The 18,935-nt window shown below is 41.0% G+C and overlaps 3 protein-coding genes across 3 annotated transcripts; all 3 read right to left on the bottom strand.

Moving 5' to 3' along the window:
* Window positions 1-6,113: 6,113 nt before the first annotated feature.
* Window positions 6,114-8,890, bottom strand: LOC102720602 (aminomethyltransferase, mitochondrial). The gene is made up of 3 exons (XM_006653718.3): window positions 8,180-8,890; window positions 6,976-7,094; window positions 6,114-6,838 (listed from the first exon to the last, which is right to left on the bottom strand). Exons 1-3 carry the CDS (start codon window positions 8,744-8,746, stop codon window positions 6,292-6,294), a joined length of 1,233 nt encoding a protein of 410 aa, XP_006653781.2. The 5' UTR covers window positions 8,747-8,890; the 3' UTR covers window positions 6,114-6,291.
* A 617-nt stretch (window positions 8,891-9,507) lies between these two features.
* Window positions 9,508-12,117, bottom strand: LOC102720325 (signal recognition particle 14 kDa protein). Its single transcript, XM_006653717.2, has 4 exons — window positions 11,949-12,117; window positions 11,593-11,686; window positions 11,395-11,504; window positions 9,508-10,042 (listed from the first exon to the last, which is right to left on the bottom strand). The coding sequence occupies exons 1-4, from the start codon at window positions 11,949-11,951 to the stop codon at window positions 9,851-9,853; spliced, it is 399 nt and encodes a 132-aa protein (XP_006653780.2). The 5' UTR covers window positions 11,952-12,117; the 3' UTR covers window positions 9,508-9,850.
* Window positions 12,118-13,525: 1,408 nt separating this feature from the next.
* LOC102711148 (peroxisomal (S)-2-hydroxy-acid oxidase GLO3) lies at window positions 13,526-17,753 on the bottom strand. Its single transcript, XM_006652786.2, has 12 exons — window positions 17,703-17,753; window positions 17,067-17,219; window positions 15,835-15,959; window positions 15,709-15,755; window positions 15,533-15,610; window positions 15,090-15,214; window positions 14,912-14,978; window positions 14,760-14,822; window positions 14,546-14,615; window positions 14,337-14,437; window positions 14,066-14,170; window positions 13,526-13,978 (listed from the first exon to the last, which is right to left on the bottom strand). Exons 2-12 carry the CDS (start codon window positions 17,204-17,206, stop codon window positions 13,796-13,798), a joined length of 1,104 nt encoding a protein of 367 aa, XP_006652849.1. The 5' UTR covers window positions 17,207-17,219; window positions 17,703-17,753; the 3' UTR covers window positions 13,526-13,795.
* Between the last annotated feature and the right edge of the window lie 1,182 nt (window positions 17,754-18,935).

Genomic DNA, 18,935 nt, shown 5'->3' with positions numbered 1-18,935 from the left:
GATCCTGAGGGGAAGTATTGATTGTTGCTGTATTTCTGATCGTTTTCTTTCTGTTTTGACGATCTGAATGCTGATCGTTGGGGGATTGTTCAGCTCTCCGTGGGGAACGGGATATTGGTGCGGTTCAATCAGAAAGCTTGTGCTCCGAAGACGAGGGGCTCCACTCTTTGATTGAGCCGTGCCAATATCACGTCGCCTTTGCAGCTGCACGTTGATTTGCTTAGGTAAGTATATATATTTTTCCATTGTTTTTTTTATCTCAGCCCCTCAGGCTAATGTTTCTTTGCACTCGTTTATTATGAGTTCAACAGTGTGATACAGCTAGCAACTTTTTTCTGAGGAACTGGTCGATGAAATATATATATATATATATATATATATATATACACGGCCTAGAGGTTTATGAACTGTTCTTCTTATTCATATATGAACTGTCAGTTAGTACGAGTAAAGGAACTGTTGCTGTTACATATGTGCTTGTCCTTCTCGGATTAGAAGAGATTACAAATTTTAGCTATGATGTTAATTCTCACTCTTTGTCAGATAGGTTAGCGTTGTTCTTGATTTCATGCTGGCAATCGGCAACCTCTCAGACGAAGTTTTCTTGTGACATTATTCATTTTTAAGCTGTTGTTCTGTCATTAATTATTCAGACTTACAGTTAAATGGTTTTCTAGTCTTTAAAGGTGTAGCTGAAAAGGAGTGTAGTACTACGGGTACTATCTGATTAGATTCTTCAGGTAAAGCTATGAAAGTATATGCTACTAGTCTGATTAGGGGAAGATGGACCTTTAGCATACGGTGGACATCCACCCCTTTTTTGCATTTGACCTAAATAGTTACAAAAAGTATAGAAAAATTTGACAAGTATATTAATATAAGATATATCACTCTGCGGACATGTAAGATCAAATTTGATTTATACGAGTAACAGAAAAGACAAATTAAATTGAAACTAGTATGTAGACTATCACAATTATATTAATTTGTTATTTTTGTTTCAATTTGTAGGAGTAGAATTTAAATTTGCATATTTATAGAGTGATATAACTTATATTAATATATCTTAATTTTTTCATATTTTTCAATACAAGAAACGGATGAATGTCTATCCTTGTGCTAAAAGTCCATCTCCCTTCTGATTAGGTTGCAATGTCGATGCAGTACATATATCCTATCTGATTAATGATGAAATTGAGGAATAACCTTGTGGGCCTGTAGTATATCATCTCTCACACTTCCATACGAGTCATGAGTATATGGCAAAGTTGTTCCACTTTTCTGCTGCTTTTTTGGTACAAAAGTGCGGTAAACATACTGGAACAAGTGCTCAAACTTTTCTAAGCTCAATGTAGCAACTGTCTTCATGCGAAACAGCATAATTGGCAATGTTCAGAGAACACGTAAGATCGATTAGAAGGATACTAGTAGAGACAAAAGATTGCATGACCATCGTTCTGTGCTTACATAGTATTTTTAGTGTGTGAACTTCAAAAGCTGATCACAAGTGCCTGAAGGAGACAGACAGATCCACATTGCAAGTCTTTGCCTACGATAAGGATCGGAATAGCTTGGAAGAGATCTTGCAGAAAGAGCATCTCAAAAGGACGTGCAATTGGAGCAAGCTTTTCTTGTCGATTGACCCCTTTTTTCCCCTGACCTTCGTTTGTGGAATTTACTGTGATTTCTCAGTGTAATAATGGCAATGCAAATCCCACTATTTAGATCAGATGCCTCGTGTGTTTGCTGGTGCTTACAGTAGTAAAACATATGCTGTTTAATGCCACTCTTCACATAATTGCGTTGTTGTATTGCTGCCTTCTGGGGACCAAGGAAGCTGATGTGTCAGGTAAGTACAGGCATATGTACCACTCCTTCGTTGTCGTGGACGTAGAGAGAATGCAGGTTCGGCCTGACTGTTAGCTCAAGCATTGTCGTAGAAATAATCACTTCCACAGCATGACAATCAGTCAATCACTGGCCATTAGTAGTATCAAAAGTTCTTAACTCTCAACTATGAAGTTGTACTAGCAAATATCTTTTTCCAGAACAGAAGAGTAACAAACACTGAATCCCAAAAGTAACCCTTTTAATTTTAACATTATTGAGAAGTACTGAAAGATAATATATTTTATATTAGAAAACTTCGGTATCTCTAAATACTACTCCCTCTATCTCACATTATATGGGATTTTGACTTTCAATTTATTTTGACCACTCATCTTATTTAAAAATTTTTGAAAATATTATTTATTTTCTTTATTATTAAAAGTAGTTTAATTATTACTTATAATTTTTTTTATATTTGCACTAAATTTTTAAATAAAACGAATGGTTAAAAGTTATAAGTGAATAGTCAGAATCCCATATATACTGGGATGGAGGTAGTAGATAAATGTAGATATCACAACTTTATAATAAAAATTTGGTACCAAGACAATTGCTAAAATACCATAAAACTTCTCAAGATATTAAACTTGAATACAAGGACGGTGTTATTTAACTAAAATTTTTCCACGGCTTTTGCATGCACGCTTCCCAAACTGCTGAATGGTGCATTTTTTTTTACAAAAAGTTTCTATATAGAAGTTTATAATCCTGCTTTTCTAAAATAGAATTGTATAGTAACTAATTTCATCGTTTACACCACTAAATAGGATAAAAAATCAGATAATATTTCATTTTTCCTCAAAGATCTTCAAAGAACACCTCCAAAGAGGTACGTTGAACACAGAGTAATACTAGGACAAGTCAGAGGCAACACTGCTGGCACTGGTATAGTGGTACGCCAGTCAGGCAGTGGCATGGCACCGGACAGGTGACTAACCATCGCAATAAAATGTAGGCCGGTCTCACTGAAGAAGAAACTGCCCTGAGCGACGTATAAATATGGCTGCAGAAGCAAGCAGGAAACTCATCTCGCATCCGAGGAAGATTCTTTACATCAAGTAGAAGTCATTAACATAACATGATGTCACTAGCATTCTTGCAGAATGCTGGTTGCTTGGTAGTACTACTAGTATTAGTAAAGAAGAAGGTGCAGCTAACTACGCTTTGCGTGGTTAGTGTTTTGCGTGGACGTGGAACTGTGGAAGCGATAGTGTTTTTCGGTTAAGGTTTTTTATTTCGAACGTCTCAAACTTTGAGCATGAATTCGGCTTGAAACGACAGAGTTTCAGTTTTTGGCAAGGATCGAAAATATTCCCATGTTGGAAGAGGTTATGAATACCAACCAGCATTTGATGATATCGAGGATGAAAAATGATAAGTTAAGAAGTACAAAAAGGCTTTAACTTTGACTATAAATATAGACAAATCTTTCTCCAAATTTATGTAAGAAATGAGATATCTCTTCGCTTTGTATGATTTTCAAAGAAGAATTGAAGGAATTGAATTGTATTTTAAGAAAATTCTATAAGATTCTTTTTTGGACAGAGTAGTTGTGGAGTACGAGATAAGTGCTCGAGTGACTGATTGCACTGAGCAGGATTATGTTGGAACAAACTACCAAGACGAGGCAAATTAATTAAGGCTGATCTGAATAACTGAAGTTACAAATTAGGCCGGCACTGTATAGGAGAGTACTTAGAAATCACTAGTAAATTACGCGGGAATTTTAGAGGTTTGTGGGGAGTGCGGAGTAGGCCCGACACGAAGCATAAGTTGGCAGTGAGGCGTGCGTACGTTTTGGACCCCGGTGATGAACGATGGCAGGCGAAGCATGTACTCCAGTAGACTCACGAGTGGAGTGATGGACCGATCGATCCTCTGCCTCCCTCCCTCCCTCCCTGCCATGGCCGCCCACCACCAACACCAAGCTTGTCGACCCACCCCGTCCCTCTTGATCTGTCTGGCCGCCACCGCCAGGTTGCACCTTGCACGCATCTCGCCCACGCGCGAGATCGTCCTCACTCAGCTTGGGTCTTCGCTCTCCGCGGTTACGTGATTTTGATGCCCGCGCCATCGCCAACGGCCAAAGCTCGTTGCAGCACCGCCATGGCTGGCAGCCACCACGGCTCGCCGGAGCTCCGCCGCCCGCTCGAGGTCGACATGTGGATGGATGGCTAACTGTTCAGAGCCCACGATACAAAACAATGCGGCGTTTCACCTTTTCACGGGGTCCAGACGCAAAAGCGCTTTCAGTCTGAAGTTTGTGCCCCCGTTTTCCTAACCGGGAAAAAATTCTGTGCAGCCGGGCTGCAGCGATCCTCCTTTGCAACCCCGAACGGGATGCGCAACGCGTGGATAGGCCTAGCTACCAATCCAACGAGGAACCTAACTCAACTCAAGGTCAGTGGGATGTAGGCGCGTTGTACGCTCGGTCGGCTCGTTCGAAGGCTTGACGAGGACTCGGCTCGCTCGTGAAAGTCGATTCCCTCCCTGGCTCCCTCGTTTCTCGACCTTATAGCCTCCTGCTATCGCCGCCGCCACTACCGGATTGTTCCCCTCCGACTCCCTTTGGCCACGGGCACCCCGTCGTTGGTGGCGGTGGCATCCGCGTCGACGAGGCCAAGCATGCTGCGTGCGCGTTCTTCTCCATCTTCCTCGGTCAGTCGGTCGGTCCATCCTGGCCACTCAGGATGTGGATGCGGCTGAGCATGCTCATGTAGATGGCTTCATCAGTTCATCATTGCCAGTATATTTAGTAAAGACAACGTTCTATTGTGCAAAGCATCTGTTGCTCAGCCGGGAGGAAAAAGTATGTGCTGCTCATGTCGATGTTTTCATCAATGTTGAATGTATTTTCTTATCTGAAATACTTATATATTGATGCTTTCAAATATGCAATGTGATGGATGTGTTAAAGAAAATGTGACTATTTCACTGAATTTTTTGTTTTTGGGTTGAGATCTCAGCAGCGATATATCTAACTCCTGCTTTGCTGTTTGAGATGTGAAACTATTTAGTTTGTTTGAGAAGATTCAGCTTCGAGACAACACATTCTAGAGTTGGATCTCAAGTTTTGATGTTCAGATCACAACATCTAGGAATCAGATTACACAAGATTTCAGATTTCTCATTCTAAATTTGAGGGAATCTGAGAATAATTGTGCCAAAAGACAAGTTTAATTGATTATTTGTTCTAACATACAAGAGAGGCCGGGTAGCAGCATTAATTTTTTTTCCCACATGCAGATGAGGGAGGCGAGCGTTTTGAGCCGTTTCTTGAGCCGAATCCGTGATCTTGAGGTGCAGCGAGCCAGGGCTGAGCCGAGCGGAGGAAACGCTCACGATGATCGCACAGGGCTGTGCACCGTTGGATCGTTTACTTGCCCACGCGTTAGATATTTGGAGCAGGGGTGCAGAGGAAGCCCGGTACAGCCCGGCTGCACAGAATTTTTTTCCCGTTAACCCGCACAAACAGTCTGAATATTAAGTATACGATTTTTTTTATAATTTGTATTTATATATATATAAAGTTTTATTTTTAGAAAATTTACATATAAAAAAATCATACATAGAAATAAATTTATAACATATTTTAATATGTAGTAAAAAATATCTACATGAAAATTACCATATTAAAAACTATGTACAAAGATTATACATTAGAGAATTATACATATATATATATATATAAAGTTTATATATAAAATATTTGTGTGGGTTAAAAAATGCGCGAATGTTCGTCCATTAGTCTTTTAGCTGATGTGCTCAACTGTTCAGAGCCTACAATACAAAGCAATACGGTATTACACCTTTTCCCGGGGGTCCAGATGCAAAAGCGCCTTCAGCTATGCTTCGGTGCTTCTCGCTCCATCTCAACCGCCTAAGGTTAATCGGACGGTAGCTGGAGAGGTACGTTTTGGGTAAACTAAACCGACGGCTTGCTCACTGACCTGTGGGGCCCACCAGATCCACTGCCTGCAAGTCCATGGCTGTTGTCGTTCTTCGTTTACATTTCTTGTACTCTTTTGATTCAAGGGACTGCAGATACCACTTTCTGCATGTTTGGCTATCAAGTCAAGTGTTCTTTCTTGAAGAACACCTGAGTTTATAGACACCCACAAAAGCGGCAAAGCAGTTGCTGAACATGCGTTCTGAGATATCTGCTGCGGCCACATGGCTTTGAAGGCATACACCAGATTCTGAAGACAAAGTGCTATGACTTGTGAGAAAGGAAAAGCATACTGCATATCACATTTCATATTATTAGACGGGCAGAGGTAAAATGTCAAGCTGCAAGATGAAACCTTACAGAAGTTACAGATGCAGCATTGCAGAACAAAGCCGCGACAAGAGGAGTTGCATGAGAAAATTTTCAACCGAAAGGAACATCCTTTGTACAATCTATGAGGGCTTGTAGTACTTGGTTGGCACAAATGGCATCTTGGTGACGACGGCATCGTAGGATTTCCCACGGACGACAACCTTGAACTCTGTCCCAGCTTTGTGCAATCCTGATTTCACGTAGCCCATGGCGATGTTCTTCTTCAGGCAGGGGCTGAACCCTCCACTGGTAACCTCACCAATGTTCTCCCCGGAATTGCTCACAATCTCGCTGTGACTCCGAGGAGGCGGCCCTTGCGAGAAGAGGCCGACACGCCTGATCTTGGGGCCTTCCTGGAGCTGCTTGAGGATCACATCTGCTCCCAGGAAGCCGCCTTCTGCTCTCCTCCTCTTGCCAATTGCCCATGAGAGACCAGCCTCAACTGGTGTGATGTGCTGCTCCATGTCGTTGCCGTACAGGCAGAGGCCAGCCTCCAAACGGAGACTGTCGCGGGCACCTAAACCGGTCAGCCTCACCTTGCCTTCAGATTTCTCAAGCAGGGCCTTTGCAAGATCAACTGCATTCTCTGATGGAACAGAGATTTCAAAGCCATCTTCACCAGTATAACTGAAATAAGAAATTCTCAGAATACCGACATAATCTTCAGAGCAATTCCACAAAGAAAAGATAGTCCTGTGGTTGTCAAGGACTTGACATATAAATCATATTAGAAGAAATGGAGTAAAGGATCAAATGAAGCATACCCAGTTCTAGTGAGAAAGCAAGCATATCCATTGATGTCAATCATCTTGAAGTCACTGAAAAACATTTTGCTTAAGTCTTCTTTTGTCAGTAACTGAAGAGTTGGTGCAGCAAGAGGTCCCTACTCGTGTGAAAAGAACAAGTAATATCATCAGGAGATAAATTTTCTATATACTTCATGGTGAAAATTGATCTCTACCATAAAATTCTACAAAAGTCTAAGAAAGTTAGGAATATTCTGACAAGTTTACAGAAATCTTGAATGAAAAGGTGAAAGTACAAAATACACCAGGCAACGTTTCTATCCATGGATATATATTTGTACAAACATTCATCCATTTCTTTCTTGATGAAATAACAAACTTGTTGCAAGAAGGGTTCATTATGAACCAGGTTCTATGTGTCATATCATGATTGCATATGAAACTTAAAAGTTATATTTTGTGACAATATGGCCAAAGCACTTCTGTATTACACTAAAAATAAAACCACAGGGCTCAAAAAGGCTTTGCTTCCACCAACCAAGAAAACGACACACAAACTTGCTCAACCACTACCTCAACAAATCAATATAATCAGTTCCAGACAAGCATTATAACAAATAAAATAATGATTTAGAAAAGAAGAACTGTTGTTTGACAGCTTGAGTCCACGAGTGTGGTAGCGTACGACAGTAATTGACACTGTCAACTCTCTTATGTTTGTCAGCCAGAAACAACATTTACTGATCATGAAAATGCCACCAAACATTAAACTATAAAGAATCTATATCTTTCCACCAACACTCCATCAAAATCAAACATCTTCCATACTACCTATTGCTCATATGCACATCAAAGCATTGTGCATCCTGGGGTATCTTCCACACTCCGTCGACAATAACAATTAAAACTGCACTGCATCAAACAAACCACATACTAGATTATATTCTCTGATCCTCTGGTAATACAAATCTTCTATAGTTTTTCTTGAAGTGGCCAAAAGTATTTACTACATATGAGGCGAATCTTATTCGTTTGCCATCATCCACTCACTAGTAGCGAGTATTGATTATTCACCTCCAAGCCTGGCATTCCCAATTCCCATAAATAATCAATTGATACCTCCCTTTTCGAGGTGTATAATCCATCAAGGGAATCAATTAACTAAGAAAGTAATACCAGTTAATCCCCCACGGGAACCAAAGGGGAGCAAGAACCCGGTCACCTGCAATGCGAGCAGAGAGCGCTCGTCGTGGATGTGCCACTTGACATCGCCGCCCTTCTTGTTGAAGGCCTCCAGGTGCGCCCCAATGTGGGCGAGATCCTTGTCCCTGCACCCGGCGTTGACGACGAGGTAGATGTGCTGGTCGGTGACCTTGGTGACGACGGAGTCGTCGATGGCGCCGCCGCGGTCGTTGGTGAAGACGGTGAGCGACCCGGTGCCGTCCTTGAGGCCCGCGACGTCGGCGACGACGAGGGACTCGAGGAAGGGGATGGCCTGGCGGCCGTGGAGGCTGAGGCCGCACATGTGGGAGACGTCGAAGAGGCTGCCGTTGGCGCGGCAGTTGAGGGTGGAGTCCATGATGCTGTCCTTGTACTGGATGGGCATGCTCCACCCGGCGAACGGCACCATCTTCCCGCCGTGCGCGACGTGGAAGTCGTAGAGCGCCGTCTTCTTGAGCTCGGCCTCCGCCGCCTCCGCCGCGCCCGCCAGGTGGCGGCGCGCGGCGGGCGCGGTGGCGGCGGCGCCGGCGCGGCGGGCGAGAGCAGCGCACGCGAGCAGGCCTCTCATCTTCTTCCCCTCGAAGTGGGCGGGGTTTGGTTGGCGAGGAGGCGCAAAAGATGAGATTTTGGAGGGGAGGGAGGGGTGGGTGGCGACGGGAGCGATCGGGAGTGGGTGGTGGCTGCGCCTGCGCCGCGGTGCGCTCGACGGGGAGCGCGAGCGCGGAGGCGTTTTGGTTGGTGATGACGGATCAGTGAGTGATCATCCGCGCTGCCTGATTTGCTTTGGTTGGGATTATTTTTTTTTTTTTGCTCGGATTTTGTCCGGTTGGGTGGTGGGATGGTGACGGCTGCTGCACTCACTTCAGCAAAGATTCGTCCCTCGCAACTTGTAGGATAAAAAAAGGTCGCCATTTATAGGTGAATCTCTAGACAAAAAAATACTGGATTACCACAAAATATGGTTTCTAACTGTTTTGAAAATACAAAATGATGGTGAAAACCGCAGCTTGGACTTGTCTGTATTCTGAAGCAATACGAGGATCAGGAGGGACCGGACGATAGCAGAAGCGCAGAACAAAATAACTAGGAAGCGACAATACCGTGCCCATACACAGGAATAGGATACGGCCACGAGGCCGGGACAGGCTCCATGTTGATGCAGCAATTGCTGGGTGATAAACCGTTGTTTATGCACCAACCAAACCTGGAATTTGCTTATATTCTGATCACCACTTGCCTATGTGAATCACAAAGAATAATGGAACATACTTTTGCACCTTTTCTCCACAAGCATTAATAATGCAAAACTGAAGAAGCACCCAAACATCAAGATGATCAACAAATCTGAATTTCTTTAGTCTCAACTGCATAACTTGCTACTCCAGATGTAATTCTGTCAATTGAAAACTGCACTTACTTGACGATCAGATCTAGCACAGTTTAAGAGAGATGTCTTTCTATGATGGCACTCAGGAAAATGCCAGGGTGGCTTACATCTAGACAACCAAAGCTGCTTCAAAAATGCTAATCTCGATGGCACAGCTCTATAAAAGGTATTCACACGCTTCATTTTGCGGACATGAATAAGAGTAAAATGGAGGATAATGTCCTGACTACACCCATATTACTCTGGTTATGGGCAAAAAAGGGCTTAGTGAATTCTTTCAGTTACTCACGACTTGAACCCTGCAGATTTCTTTGAAGACGATGCCGCCTTCTGCTTCTTTGGCGCCTTCTCTGGTACCTTCTCAGCCTCTGCAGCTTTTTTCTTGTCTTTCCTCTCCCTCTTCTTCAAAGCATTCATGTGGGCTTTAAGAACTGTGGCATATGAAGCCTGGAATTTCAGGTACTCCTTTGCAGAGAGCTGAAAGACATAACAAGCTTCAGTAAGATTTATTGGCTGGAGTCAAACCCTAAGCTAAAAGAATATTTACACATCTCAGATAAGTAGATGGTTAATGTTCATGGCATCAGAAAGATGAATAAATCCATCAGTAATCAACTCAGACATCCATTATTTCATCAAAACCACAAAAACATATAGGAAGTGACAGTCCTCTAATGATATTGAAGGACAACATCAAAGTATCACCAGCATCTAAGTACTTGCACTATCCCTTTTCTAGGATATATAGCATTTGGTAGAGAAAAATGCTCAGTTGGGTGTCCTTCAACAAGTATAATGCAGCAGGAATAACAGACATGCGCTCATACAAAATTACAGATTAGTCGTGACATTTTTTAAAACCAGGATACAATATGTTCACTAATGATTCCACCAGCCATTATTGTGATAGCAGTTAATTCTCTATCTACATGGACTGCATGGGATAAATAATCACCAATTTTTAGCCTTCAATGTGGGGTACCCCAAATCACCATGTTAGTTTTCACCACATATAAGGTACATGAGAAATTGGACTCTGAACTTCTCATGTCTTACTCTTATGAAAGAAAATGACCCAAGTCAACTGTGTGGTGATAGAGATAAACATGCCCTTGATGAAAACAAGACTCTGCAGGACAAGCAAACGTGCGATGATAACACAATTGCCGTCTTGATGATAAATGAAGTTCAGCTATCGTGCTATGGCACTAAACTCTTTCTTAGCCAGTTTGTCTCCTGAACAGTTCATTGCTGTTTTTTATAATGCTACGACTAAGCATGTGCTAGTATAGTTAGTATGTTCCTACTTGTGGTTATGCTACCACTACACATTCTACTGCAATAGGATGCCAGTGAGTTAAGATGTCCTATGAGTAAGCTTATGATCGAACAGTTCCTGATTATGATCATGCTACTGCCATAATATGTTTGTGAGACGTTTAAGAAACCAAACTACTCTATCTTCTATAATCTACAGAAACCAATCTGGTATAATGTTCAGTTCACAGATTCGACCTAAGTATTGCAGCAGTTATACATTCTCTCTTAAAGCACATATACTAGCCCTCGCTGACTACAATACCAAATGAAATTGTCCAGTAGACCAGTACCAAAATTTCATATCCGAGGCGTTTTAGTGTATATTATACCTAGGCAGTGAAACATGAAAAATGTCTAATCTAATATTAACATTCCTTGTTTACCACCTGAAGGCATAATTAGCAGTGAATAATAAAGCTGTTGCTATTATGCATAAAACCAGCAACCATAAGCAAAACATAGCTCATAATCCTATCAGCAGTGCAAGGGCCAAAGGATAGACGCAGTACCGAGGTGGAGATGTTCTTCTTGCCGTCTGTGGCACGGACGAGGCACCGGAGCTCCACCGTCTCCCCCTTCGCCGCCATCTTCTTCAACCTCGCCTGGCACTTCATCGATGCTGCCCACATCAAACAACCCATCAACTCAAACTTCAAATCCTCGGCCACCCAAAGCGAAACCAGATTACCAGATGAAAGAGCACTCACAGCGCTTCATGGTGACCCAGACGGACCCCTTCTCCGTGCTCCGCTCGAACATGCTCGTCAGCTCGCTCAGGAACGGATCTGGTTGCAGCGCCACCTGACCAAAACCACCGCACACGCGATCAAAACAGGAAGAACTCGGCATCATTTAGACCGAGAAAGACCACTAGATTTCCCTTAAAATCCCCGCGCCCTCTTCCTGCTTCCGATCTGACGCAAAGCACCCCTAATCGAGTCGAAATTCCAGCCCAGAAGATCCGATCTCGCGCAAATTCATCGCACCAAACCGCGCCGAAGACATCAACTGGGAACGCGACCAAATCCGCGGAGAAGGAGCGAGAAATCGGAAGGGAGATTACCATCCTGAGAGCCTCGCGATCGCCAGGAGAGCAGGTCTTCCCCTCCTTCTGGTGTTTGCTCTTCGTTGGCTTCGCCGCTGGCGTTGGGATCGTAATAGAGTGGAAGAAGGGGTAGGGTAAGGTGGCTATACGAGAGAACGAACGGCTGAGATCACGGAGGAGGAGGGATCCAACGGATGTAAATCATGTAGTGATGGATAGTGTGGATTTTTAGCACCCCGTTGTACGTTCTCGTTGCCTGTACGTCACTTAAATACGTAGTCATTAATTAAAAAATAAAAAATAGATAAAATGGATTAATATGATATATGCCAGTATATTACTCCATAAATATGTTAAATATGTAAGTTTAAATTTAACTTTTATAAGTTGTAGGAAGCAAATTAAACTAAAATCAGTATATGCATAATGCAACTTCACATTTCTATTTACAGCTTGTAAGGTCGAATTTGAATATCGCGGAGTCATACATCTTGTACTAATATCTTGTTAATATTTTTTTATTTTTAATAACTATTTATATAACATATACTACCTCTGTTTTACGATGTAGGACTTTCTAACTTTACCTAGATTCATATAAATGCTAATAAATCTAGAGACACATATATATATATATATATAAATTATATATATTTATCCATTGATGAATTTAGACATAGCTTAAAAAGTTATGTAATATAAAATAGAAGTAGTAATAAATGGGTGGATATTCGTCCTAGTGGTAAAAACCGGTTTCTGGATAGGCCCCCTGCTGACGGTTGCAAATTGCAGTCACCATGTAACAGGGCAGCAAACCATCTTATTGCTTTTACTTATAAGTGTAAGCTGAATTTAAATTTTTAATCTTAAATTCGAAATTAATTTTGAGATTTTATCACTGAAGTTTATTTTTCAGTTTTGGTTTTTAGATGGCTCAAATACATATATAAAAAGTTTTATTTATAAATTATTTTTCAATTACAAATATACAGTTTGGATCACTCCCTGAGTGGCCAAGTTTACAGAATAAGATCAACTGCAATATGCACATATGCACAGTGGAAATTTCAGTAATGGATGGGGTGTAGCGTATGTGGAACTGACAGTGGACCCGAGGTCCCACTTGTCAGTGGGCCGACGAGTTGCTGACCATGGCCCATGACCATGAGCAGCAAACAGAAACGACACGACAGCTTTGTTTCTTGCGTAAATTGGAAATGCGGCAATGCCAAATTGTTCACAGTGAGAGTCGAGGCAGAATTTGGGCAGTTTTTATTTTATTTTCTTTTGTTTTGCACAGTGTTTGATTCAGCTTCTAGCTGAAGCTTTTTAACCGCACCCAAATCGAGATAAATCATTAACTATGATTAATTATATATTATAACTATTATAAAATTGAAAATTTTGATTTAATTTAATTGTTTATAAGAAGTACGTTGTTTTTTCATGGAAGAAACAAAACAACATATTTGCAAACGATAAAATAATTTATGAATATAAAATAATTTATTAATAAAACTTTTATACGAGTACTTTTAGCGATAAAGATAAAAAATAAACTTCGTGAGAATACTCTAAAATTAATTTTAATGTTAATATTAAAAATTTAAGTTTTTGATTATAAGCGTAAGCAAAAGAAATTCAAGAGAAGGGTATGAATAGCCACAAGGCGTGCAGAGCGCAGACAACAGCAATACTGCAAGTCTGCAACTACTAATTAAGAACATGCTACATACTCCTGGAGGCACAACATCCAGCCTCCATCTCCTTATTAACCCGGCATCAAATGAGATCACAATAACAGCAGTAGCATCATCCTAAATGGATTAGCTAGCGTAAATGGACAAATTCGAAAACGCCGAGCTCTACAGCCTGGAGCGGCGGATCCTGTCGCTGTCGGTGACGACGTGGTTGCGGGTGATCTCGTCGAGCGTCGTGCAGCCGCTGAGCGCCATGGTGAGCTCCAGCTCGTCGCGGAGCATCTGCAACACCTTCCTCACGCCGGCCTCGCCGTCCACGGCGAGCGAGAACAGCACCGGCCTGCCGATCTGACGAACCAAGCACGAGCACTCACGGTGTTATCGCTGCAAATTTTCAGATGCTAATATGCAAATTCAGGCAGGCCGGTGACATACAAACACTCCTGAAGCTCCCAGCGCCAGGGCCTTGAACACGTCCGTGCCACGGCGGACGCCGCCGTCGAGGAACACCGGCAGCCGCCCCTTCGCTTCCCTGACGACCTGAAGTGAGTTTCGCTCGACACGTTCAGTGCACAGATGCATGGAAGTTCAGTGAAGTTTCATGCTGTAATTGCTGAGGAGATTGAGTGTTGCACTGAAGATTCCTCTAGCATTCTGAAGATGCAATCTTTCATTATGCATCTTGTAAACAAACCAGTTAGCATACCTCTTCCAGGCAGCTGATAGTTGCAGGAACATAGTCTAGCTGGCGAGCGCCGTGGTTGGACACGATGATACCGGCTGCGCCACTTTCGACAGCAAGCCTAGCTGCATTTGCATAAAATTCATGTGATCATCAGATCATGGCCATGCATGCCATAACAAAAGAAACATAATAATGGAGGAGCAACCAGAACTCTGAAACTGAACACTTACTGTCTTCTGCCGTCATGACTCCTTTCACTAAGATCGGCAACGAGGTGATCGTCTGTAACCACTTGACGTCCTGCATTGTGCATCAGTAGCATCACTTCATTGTCACAAAGAAGTAGGAGATGAACAAAGACAGTATACTCCAGACCTCCAGTTAATCCTCTGGAATCAATGGAGGTGCATAAAAGATAAAACTTAGGATTTTATCAGAGCATACCTCCCAAGAAAGAGAGCGGTCAACTTGGCTAGCAACATAGGAAGCAAGGCCAGAATCATTTGTCTGAATAAAAAACATAAAACATATGTAAGAATACAAGAAAGTTTTTGTTCATATATAAATGCATGGGGATTAGTACAATATTAGATGACCTTGTCCATCTTGCCTAGATCCAGTGCTTCAAAATTTTTCAACACCAGATGTGGAGGTAAGGTGAATCTGCAAGGCACCAGAAATTCAGAATACATATTGCAGGATGCAAACCACCTAATGAAATGTAATAGAGGTTTCATAGCAAAGCATCAGTGTACACATTGGATGGAAAATTACCTGTTCTTGATATCAGCTTCCCTGCGACCAAGCCTTGGAGTGTCGACAGTGAGCGCAATCGCCTTGAAGCCAGCCATTTCAGCCCTTCTTACAAGTTGTCGTACTATATTCCTATCCTTGTAAACCTAGTGAAGACAGAGCTAAGGTTGAAATACCGATGGTGCTTCTTACATCATAAGTTTTTTTTTTAAAAAGAAAACTAGCAAAATACACATGCTTTGCTTTGGAATTATATACAAAATAATATAGGTTTTTTAATCAACTATACTTTTTTGAGTAAGTTAATCAACCATACTAATATCGCTTGTTTAAACCAAATATAGACTATTTCATAATATTAGAAAATATCATGGGCTATTTCACAAAATAACCGCAGAAAGCAGCGGGACGACGGATTCACTGTCACCACCACTAAATATATTTAAAGTAGTATAGATACATACGTAGAGTTGGAAGAAACGTATTCCTGGTCCTACTGAATTAACCTCTTCAACACTAGAAGTAGACCATGAAGACAATGTCTGAAAAAAAAAACATAAAGATCAGCCATAGCATTAGAACACTGGACTAATCATTTGGGGACAGCAAACAGATCACAAATTGTTGTGGTCTCTCGAACCATTATAGTTCCTTCAGCAGCAGCAGCTCTTGCAGTAGCAAGTTCTCCTGGAATACAGATAAAATTGTCCATGAGAACATTGCTATGGAAAATTGAAAAAAGTGGGAGAGTGCAGCTTGGACAGACCTTCAGGGTGTGCCATTTTCTGCATGGCTGAGGGAGCAATCATTATAGGCATGGAAATGTTGAAGCCCAAGACATTTGTGGCCATGTTGATACGGGATACATTAATCAGTATACGTGGCCGAAACCTGGAATAGTTTTTCAGGAAAGGGAAAAAGGTTAAGCTCGAGAAGCTTGTGATTAATACGTTTTCATATTCAGGATATCACGTGTGCGACTTGCTTTTATCTGGTTGGAGATAACGCAGAATGACTGACTGCCAATGAAAGCTCGTTAAGCGGGCAACTCTCCGGTATATTTTACTGGTAGCATGGTATTATCAGTAGAATTAATTTTAGCTATTAATTAAAAATGAGTATTTTTTATACTTTATTAATTAACTGATTAACAATATTCCGTAATTTTATTTTTTGCAATAAAGATCATAATAAAAATGACAATATTACCTCTTCAAATTTCTGCTGCACCTATAATTTAATCACAGTCTTTCTATAAAAATAGATCAACGATATGGATTAAATTCTACTAACAATAAAATACATCGGAGTCGGTCCCTTCATGAGCTATTTCATATAGAAACTAAGAGTGGCAAATTTTGAAGATAAATATTTAAGTCTAAAGGAAACGTGCAAGCCCAATTAGATTATTATAGTACTATACAATTCAGGTTTTTCAACAAAGAGCTGTTGCCTTGTAGAAGATGTATATCTTCACATGCACAAATAATGTTCTCGTGTAGTATCTTGTATGAGAATTCTTAATGAAACTGTCATCTACTTTGACCATCAAAACCACATGTCACAAGACACGTCTGATCTTTTGTCCTCTACTCAATGTTGTTTGTCCACTTTGGCAGTCATGTTCTTACATTAATCAAAAGCAAACTGGTCCACTTGCATCCAAACTTGATCATAAACTTGAAATTTTCTTAAGTTAATTTTGATCACGGAGCTGTGAATTTTCCACAAGGGTTGGAGACAGCTCTGGGCCCTATCATCTATCTTTTCATGAGGCATCAAAAGGTATAGGACTCAGATCCTTTCAAATAGTCAAAACTCATTAACTTTTTCCAATAACTTTTCAATTGAATTACTTTAAGCTGAATTATTAGCTGCTGTTGTGAATCAAACAAGCACAGTTCATCTAGCGGAGTGCTACCAAGTAGAAAAGGCTAGCTAGATAAAACCTACTTTTTTCTTAGAGATAAAAACCTACTGTTTTGGAAGGTAGCTTACAGAATTCTAGAGAAGGCCTCCCTGTTCTCCTTGAGAGTCCACTGATCTTCTGCACCAGAGGCGTAGTAGTCGTAGATCATCTTCGGCAGCTTCTGCTTTGCAAGCTGCTCATACTCGGAGACATTTGTGATTAGCTCCATTTCTCTGCTCAAACTGTCACCATTAGAAGATTAGCACCAAGTTCATTCAACAACAGTGAAGTATGCGTACTCTCAACTGCATCTAGTACAATATGTTTTAAAAACTGAAGAAAAGAATCATAATAAAATGAAAGCTGCCACATATCTCAATAAAAAGAAACCAAGAAGCCATGCAGTCAAGAAGAAATGATGAAGGCACGAAGCTAATCTATCAAGAATTCATCTCATTAACTGCACAATCTAAACTTGATTGCGATCGAAGCTCCAGCAGTATATCAGTACAACACTGGTGAATCGGTACAGTGAAAAAGAACAGATCTGACTGATCCCAAAGATTTAGGGCAGAAAACCCTCGTCCGTCTAACTATCTCCAAGAATCAAGCAACAAGAAAAGGAAACAACACATGCAGGAATAAGAATCAGGCAACCAATCATAAAAGGGTAGGGATTGGCAGAATTTTTCGCAGGAGGATCAGAAGGAGAATGAATGCCTTACAGTTTTTCGATCGGTTCGAGCCTGTGATGTCTGCGTGCGAGTGTCTTGGAACGGAGCAGGGGAGGTCTCGCGGTGTGGGGTATTTAAAGGCTCAGATGTTTGGCATGCTGCTGTCCCTGTTGTGCATCCGTGAGGGCTAGACCGCAACTAGAGCAGTGGACATTAAACATAGTAAAACATCTGACGAGGCAAACAGCATATCTACATGTCTGCATGTTGAATTAAATTCTGATTTCTAAGGGCAGGTTCAACACTAAGTCCATTGGAGGCTCTGTCTTAAGCCATATCAGTAACAATAGTTTATTTTAAAATGATACGTATAAAGGTAGAGTCAGTTGTGGTCTCTTCAATAATGCAATAAAATATTTTTTTATTAAGCTAGTTTTTTTTTATATATTTTCATGCAAAAAAAATTTCTTTAATAAATGCTAAGAGTCGAATATGCTATAATAGCCATGCACTGTAAAGAATTTCTAGCATCTAAATGTGATTTGGCTGTGTTCTTTTCTGCTGAATGGAAACGTTACATTCAGCGACATGTTTTTCAAACTACTAAACTGTAATTTTCATATAAAATTTTTACATATGAATTTATTATAAAAAATTTTAGAATTATTTTTTATTTTATAATAGTTAATTCATTCTCTTGTCCTCTCGTATTGTCATCACAAAATTATTCAGTCATTCGACACAAAAGAACAGATAAACCGAATCCTTCTTTAATATGATATGAAATGACTACTTTTTAATATGATATGAAATGACTACTTACTTTAAACTGAAGATCAATCCTAGACTTGCCCATCAAATGCTTCACAGATCGATTACAGTATGTTGTACAATAATTAAATTCCTGGTTCGTTGCATTTGCCTGTAGTGGCCTCTCTGAACTGGAATTTTTGTTGGGACAACTGCAACAACAGCACGCTTGCACATGGATGTTTCTTGCTAAGGACAGGAACGAGCAGTGGCCAGGACACAGTTTTTATCCCATGTTGGGCATCCATAGTCTTTTTAGGTGGTGTTTAGACTGAGAAAATTTTTAGAAGAAGTGCCACGTTAAATGTTTGATCGAATGTCGGAAGGGGTTTACGGATACGAATGAAAAAACGAATTTTACGGCTACGCCTGGAAACCGCGAGACGAATCTTTTGAGCCTAATTAATCCGTCATTAGCACATATTGGTTACTGTAGCACTTATGGCTAATTATGGACTAATTAGACTCAAAAGA

The sequence above is a fragment of the Oryza brachyantha genome, chromosome 4, assembly GCF_000231095.2.
Source record: "Oryza brachyantha chromosome 4, ObraRS2, whole genome shotgun sequence".
NCBI lineage: Eukaryota > Viridiplantae > Streptophyta > Magnoliopsida > Poales > Poaceae > Oryza > Oryza brachyantha.
Note: the sequence above shows the minus strand (reverse complement) of the source record. Positions and strands in the feature narration are given on the sequence as shown.

Excerpts from the sequence above, each read along its gene's own strand:
- LOC102720602 (XM_006653718.3), bottom strand. The coding sequence starts at position 8,746 with ATGAGAGGCCTGCTCGCGTGCGCTGCTCTCGCCCGCCGCGCCGGCGCC. Across the intron at positions 7,095-8,179 it reads GCTCTCTGCTCGCATTGCAG|GGACCTCTTGCTGCACCAAC; the intron begins GTGACCGGGTTC and ends TCACACGAGTAG. Across the intron at positions 6,839-6,975 it reads TGCTTTCTCACTAGAACTGG|TTATACTGGTGAAGATGGCT; the intron begins GTATGCTTCATT and ends TTCTTATTTCAG.
- LOC102720325 (XM_006653717.2), bottom strand. Across the intron at positions 11,505-11,592 it reads CTGGGTCACCATGAAGCGCT|CATCGATGAAGTGCCAGGCG; the intron begins GTGAGTGCTCTT and ends TGATGTGGGCAG. Across the intron at positions 10,043-11,394 it reads AGAAGAACATCTCCACCTCG|CTCTCTGCAAAGGAGTACCT; the intron begins GTACTGCGTCTA and ends TATGTCTTTCAG.
- LOC102711148 (XM_006652786.2), bottom strand. The coding sequence starts at position 17,206 with ATGGAGCTAATCACAAATGTCTCCGAGTATGAGCAGCTTGCAAAGCAG. Across the intron at positions 15,215-15,532 it reads TACGTTTCTTCCAACTCTAC|GTTTACAAGGATAGGAATAT; the intron begins GTATGTATCTAT and ends TGTCTTCACTAG. Across the intron at positions 14,171-14,336 it reads CTATCAGCTGCCTGGAAGAG|GTCGTCAGGGAAGCGAAGGG; the intron begins GTATGCTAACTG and ends AACTCACTTCAG.